The sequence below is a fragment of the Bactrocera latifrons genome, unplaced genomic scaffold (genome assembly GCF_001853355.1).
Source record: "Bactrocera latifrons isolate USDA-ARS-PBARC rearing strain unplaced genomic scaffold, ASM185335v1 scaffold_248, whole genome shotgun sequence".
In the NCBI taxonomy this organism is placed as follows: Eukaryota; Metazoa; Arthropoda; class Insecta; order Diptera; family Tephritidae; genus Bactrocera; species Bactrocera latifrons.
This window is the reverse complement of record NW_017536052.1, coordinates 386410-392796: the sequence shown is the minus strand read 5'-3', so window position 1 is coordinate 392796 and position 6387 is coordinate 386410. Positions and strand designations below refer to the sequence as shown.

The 6387-nt window shown below is 33.5% G+C and overlaps 1 protein-coding gene across 1 annotated transcript; it reads left to right on the top strand.

Moving 5' to 3' along the window:
- Positions 1–1979: 1979 nt before the first annotated feature.
- On the top strand, positions 1980–5715 carry LOC108969289 (succinate-semialdehyde dehydrogenase [NADP(+)] GabD-like). The gene is made up of 4 exons (XM_018933911.1): positions 1980–2351; positions 2400–2688; positions 4433–4932; positions 4989–5715. Exons 1-4 carry the CDS (start codon positions 2073–2075, stop codon positions 5430–5432), a joined length of 1512 nt encoding a protein of 503 aa, XP_018789456.1. The 5' UTR covers positions 1980–2072; the 3' UTR covers positions 5433–5715.
- The last annotated feature ends 672 nt before the right edge of the window (positions 5716–6387 follow it).

Here is a 6387-nt window from a genome sequence, read left to right as displayed (position 1 = left end):
TAAAACATAAATATTTAGCGATAATAAAACTTGTCTATTCAATGGTAAACTCGATAACAATAATCTACATAGCCTCTGTCTAGTATAATTCAATTTTTATATAATCGGCTATAACTATTGCCAAATAAATATCAATCCAAAGGGGGTCATACACGATATACATTTCGTTCAACTGATATGTGTGCAAGTGAAACTTGTATCATGTATGGGCTTGTTTGTATACATATCCTTGAAGGAGAAAATTTACGATTTTTTTTCTATTATGCATCTATATCAAAGAATTTTCATATGTAAATATGCTTTTTAAGAAATTTCTACCAGAATTAAAAAAAAAACACACAATTCATTTAATCTGAAACATCTTTGTCAACTGAATGGCGAATGTAAACTTCATATCGATGTCGTGTATTGAAGAAAAATTTATGAAATGTAAAAAAAAAGGAATTTTTCAGGTGCTATTGAGAGGTCTCAGGCCGGTCGCACTTAATAAAACTGAGGGTATATCTAGGCCGTACTGAGTATAAATTGTGGTTAAAGTGTAAGTCAAAACTGACAATCTCTCAATATTCTTTTTTCTCTAGCGGAGTTCCGGTTTTCCTCTTCCTCAGCTTCCATCGGCGAGTATTGAATCATCGTTCCATCGACTAAAGTACTCGCCGTTTTCAGTGAGCAAAGGACCAAAAATCTTCCGCAAAACCTTTCTCTTTAACATTCCTAAGGTCGACTCATTAGATGATTGAATGTAATGTTGTATAGTCATTCTTCTGGGTAAGCAGTTACAGTCGTAGGGCTAAATATAAACCATGGTACAAGGGTATAAACTTTATACTACTTGCCTAGCGAGGTAGTGCTCTGTGTTTGCGGAAGGCCATTTCCAATGAAAAAGAAGCAACAACTTCGGAATGCTTATGTTTTACTTATGAACACTAACGAATTGACTTTTTTTTTATATATTTTTAGCACGAATTTCTTTTGCAATCCATGATTGTTTGCTTATCACCTGTTGAGTTGCTGTTGTTGTTGTTGTTGTAACGGCAGAATTCTGCCGAGTTGACAGTCCTTGGCCGGATAAAAATCCGGATCCGTTCCGGTTTTCGTAGACCCGACTGTCGTGGGGACGTCGTGTTGAGTTGCTCTTGTAGCCAGGCTGCCGCATTAAACATCGAGATCATATGCTCTCTCTAGATTCGGCTTATATTATCCATGCACAAGATTCGTTAAGGGCATCTCGACAGGATAAAATCTATGTCTTACTAACTGTATTGCCGTGCCTCTTGCCTGTGGAGACTCCATATGGAATACTAATTAGTTTGACATATATTGTAAGCAATAAGCTGTCACTTCAGCAGTTTGACGGCGCAGTTTTCATTTCTATGAAATTTCGAAGAGGCAACATATCCCATTTGCACATATGCCGACGGCATTTACATTTCGGTAATATGAAATTTAGGAGAGCGAGTATTAAGACGGCTGTGTTATATTATAAAAAAAAAATACATTTTTCCAAAAAATTAATATTGAGTTCAATATAGTTCATTTACAGAAAAATTATGCAAATTGGGTTGGGAATGAGCGAAGTATTAAATTTAATAAACTTATACAAGAATAAATCACAATATCATTGCTAATTTTAAATTTATTATTTTAATTGGTATATAAAATTTATGCCGAATTTATTATATAGTAATCCAAAAATATGATTCTTTATTTCTCCTTCCTTTTCTCTTCATTATTTTCCACAAAAAATATTTAAACAGTTCAAGAGCTGAAAACATGCGCTGCATCTGCTACCTACTCGAGGGCATTTCGCAATGTGATAAAATAAATTTTTCACAAATAACTTTTTTATTTTTTAAGATAACAAATGCCCACATACAGATTTTGCAATAGCAATAGATTTGACAGTTAGTATGACATAAATTTTATCCTGTCGAGATGCCCCGTTCGAGTAATTAACTGATAGCATGCTTACCGGGTTCAATTTAAAAATCGTTACAAAACTGATAATGCTTCATCGTTGATTACCTCGGAATTGATTATTCGCGACCATTCCTGTTTGATTTAAAGTCATAATGTTGTTTTGTAATAATTTGCGACAGAAACTTGTTTTACGGGGTACCAGGACATTTTCTTCTTTGGTGCAGTCAAAGGCCTTTATAAATGGGAATTGGATTAATGCAAGCAGTAATAAAACCTTTGAAGTCACTAATCCTGCTAATGGAAGTGTGGTCGGATCAGTACCTAATATGGATGTTAATGATGCTGCTCTGGCAGTAGAAGCGGCTAAGAATGCGTTTGTACAATCTGAGTGGTCTAAATTTACAGCCAAAGAACGTTCGAGTTTACTGAAGGTACTGAATTTTTTAGAAAAATAAAATAACTCAAACTTTATATTGCAGAAATGGTTTTATTTGATTGATAAAAATGTAAATGAAATATCTTCTATTATGAGTGCGGAATCAGGAAAACCAATTAATGAAGCTCGTGGAGAAGTTGCGTATGGTAATGCATTTATCGAATGGTTTGCAGAAGAAGCGCGCCGAATATATGGGGACATAATACCAAGTCCGGCTAAGGATCGTGAAATAATTGTAATGAAACAGCCTTTGGGAGTCGCAGCTCTTATTACTCCCTGGAATTTTCCTTTGGCTATGATAACTCGAAAAGCTGGTGCGGCATTGGCAGCAGGTTTGAAATCATGCATGCAAAGAGTTCATTAGACTTTATTTTTTCATAAAAATTAATACTCGTATATCGGAAATATACAAATACATAAAAGTAAATGTTTATCAGCAACTAAAATCCACCCGATGAAGGTAAATGTGGTGTTGGAAACGGGGTTCTATTGAGTAATAATATATACATATTTGCGTGCAACTAATTAACATCAACATGGCCCTGTAAATATTTTAGACCTTTCTTTCGAATGAAAGTATATCTCTTAAAAGCTGTCAAATATTCATAAAAATTTCGAAGAATTGTTTTTTTTTTTATTGAAAGTATGAAAAAGGTCCACTCAGCAACGCTTTTATATTTTTCAGTTTTTTGTCAATTAAGATATTTTATGGCTATTTTATTTTTAATGAAAGTTACTAAATAAAATACTTTAGTGAAAAAGTGTGCGTAAAAAGAAATACGAGTGAATGGTGTCCTATGATGAAATAAATAAAATTAGTGTTCTATTCTCAGGTATGCACTGTTTGAGTAAAATTGTTTTGAGTCGATTTGTACAGCGCTTCGCTAATCTTAATTCACTTGAGTTTAAATCCACTGTGCACAATTATGAATCTTTCGAAAACATTTTATAAAACCATTTTAAAATGCCAAGGTTGTTTTCAGAGAAAGTTTCAAACATACCACATATCTATACAAAAATTACCCCGAAATAAAAAAAATATTAATCTGCTAAAGAATAAAACCCTTTTTTCACATAAATGCCTGTTATATAAAATTTTGATTGGTTGAAGCTCGAACAGATATGACCAGACAACAAAGAAATTGAAAAGTATCAGAATATTCTAGTAATTTTGAGACAGGTTATCAGGAGTATATCGAGTACATAATCCTAAAAGTCTCTCTGGCAATTGTACTTCATCTCTTAGAGCTCGTAGAGAAGGTGATGACTTGAAAAGTAATAGAGAAAAAAAATTAACTGAACCAAAAAAACTCATTTTTATATCTATCTCGATTGCTGTTAGGGACTACAAAACGCTGTTGAACAAAGGCGAACAAATATTAAGTGTGTGAATGTTCCTCATTTTGAATAAATGCCTAATTTTCTTGATATCTTTGGGTTGCTTTTGTTGTAACGGTTATCTAAATCCCTCTTAGGAGGTAAGGTTGAGGTTCGTTGTCATCTGTAGGTGTATTCAGTTGCTGATATCGACACAAGATTTTGTATCTGTTATATAATATTGTTGGAAATATGATTTACTGCAAGGCATCATCTTTAGTTTTATTTTAATTGACACCAAATTAAAAAAAAATTTACATTTGAAGAGAACAAATTTTTTTACAACATTGAATATTTTAACAACATATAAACTTTCTTTTTACTATTAAGTTAGTTAGTTAAAGTTAGTTTCAAATTTTTTGCGGTACATTTTGAATTTGATAAAAGTAAAAATAGCGTCATTAAAGAAGATTTAAACTTAAATTAAAAAAAAATTCTAAAAGTAATGTATGTTTATGTTGATGCAATTCCAACCGAAGCTCCTTGCGAAAAGTATTTGTCGGACTCTTACACTAGCAGCATAACGATTGCACAGCATTAAGAGTATTATAGGATATGGAAGCTATCATTGGTGGTGCAGAATACCACATATTGGAAGCCAAGCCAATTAAAATCCTTAAAATCCAAATTATTTGTAAATTGTATTATTTATGTGTATTATTTTCTATAAATTAAACTTAAGTTTTTATTTTGAAATAGGCTGTACTATTGTCATCAAACCGGCTGAGGATACGCCTCTTACAGCTCTAGCGCTTGTTAAACTGGCGGAGGAGGCTGGTTTTCCTGATGGAGTAATTAACATTGTAACGACGAATAATGCTGCGCCCATTGGTGAATTGTTTTGTAAGAGTCCTGACGTTAAGGGTATATCTTTCACAGGATCTACAGAAGTTGGGAAATGGTTATTCCGAAACTCCTCAGATGGAATTAAACGTATATCATTGGAATTAGGTGGAAATGCTCCATTTATTGTGTTCAACACTGCCAACTTAGAAAAGGCTGTGGATGCTGCCATTGCTTCAAAATTTCGAAACTGTGGACAAACATGCGTATCAGCTAATCGCTTTTTTTTGCAACATGAAATACACGACAAATTTATTGATTTACTAAAACAACGGGTTGAATCACTAAAAGTTGGCGATGGTTCAAAGCCAGATGTTCAAATCGGACCTCTTATAAATAACATGCAATTTAATAAGGTAGGAAGTTAAAGTTATTGCAAAATAATTACTTATATTTACTTTTCCCAATTTAGGTTAGCGGTTACGTTGAAGATGCTCGTTCAAAAGGTGCTGAAATATTATTTGGTGGTAATCCATTAGAAAAGTTGGGAAAGCTTTTTTACTCACCGACAATAATATCAAATGTGCCATCTAATGCTAAATTGTATATGGAGGAAGTTTTTGGTCCCGTTGTCTCAATAGTCAAATTTAAAACCGAAGAAGAGGTTATACTGGCGGCTAACAATTCCAGACGGGGTCTTGCTGGATACTTTTTCAGTGAAAATATACAGCAAGTATTTCGAGTTGCTAGACTTTTGGAAGTTGGTATGGTTGGTGTTAATGAGGGATTAATTTCTGCCGCTGAAGCACCGTTTGGTGGTGTTAAAGAATCGGGTATTGGCCGCGAAGGTAGCCACCATGGTATTGACGAATACGTCGAAATTAAATATATTTGCATGGGAAACTTGAAGTATTAAAAATTTCGTTCGTCATTAAATAATTATCTTTTAGATTACTATATTTGAAATAATTAGTATGTAATATTAAAATATAATATTATAAAAGTCATATCAAAGTATAAATTATGGATCATGTACCAAAATTTGTCTATACTTAACTTATTGTTAAAAGATTGTACATGTATATATATTAATGCAACGTAATAACGTTATAAATTGTTCCTATGGATTTGTTTTCTTGTCTTCCAATAAAATCTTATGCAAAGTGCATACCGCATTATGTAAAAGAACTTGTACATAATATGAGTATATAAAGTTTGTTGTAAAAAGTTTAATAACTAATATTACAATTTTGACTTCTTCTTTTTTATTGGCGTAGACACCGCTTAGGTTATAGCCGAGTTTTTGCTTTTCACTCCTTGGCGCCAATAAGAGATTCCAAGTGTAACCAAGTCCTTCACCATCTGATCTTTCTCTTCCTCTGCTTCTCCCGACGGTCACTCGTTAAGAAACGGGAACTTTTTAAGTATTATAGAAGTACTGACAACTAAAAGGAAGGATTTTCTCAGCCTAAGAGGAGTTGGACCAGTTGGTTGGTATTAAGTGTAAAATTGTTTTATAAGTGACTGGCTTGGCGTTGTTCTGAGACCTCCACTGATGCAAATACTTGCTCAGTTATTGACCATCATACCAATATATCGTAAGTCCTAATTTCCAGGTCCACCAACCCTTTATTTAATGTTAATATCCAAAGAAGTGGAGATAACACGCCTCCTTGTGTCCCTTCGAACATATCTGCACATCGTTGAAGCTTTCAGCGCTGGAATTATTGACCTGTTCATAAGGACCTGTTCAATTAATATCCCGAGAGTCTATAAATACCCAAATATTTTAGTGCACTCAGTTTTTTCTCAGGGTATATGCTGTTGAAAGCGTGTTGTCTAGGAAAGCTACTAGGGTGGGTTGAAATTGC

Bases quoted from the DNA above. Each gene is read 5' to 3' on its own strand.
- LOC108969289 (XM_018933911.1), top strand. From the start codon at position 2,073: ATGTTGTTTTGTAATAATTTGCGACAGAAACTTGTTTTACGGGGTACC. The intron at 2,689-4,432 runs GTTTGAAATCAT...ATTTTGAAATAG, and splicing joins TGGTGCGGCATTGGCAGCAG to GCTGTACTATTGTCATCAAA. The intron at 4,933-4,988 runs GTAGGAAGTTAA...TTCCCAATTTAG, and splicing joins ATAACATGCAATTTAATAAG to GTTAGCGGTTACGTTGAAGA.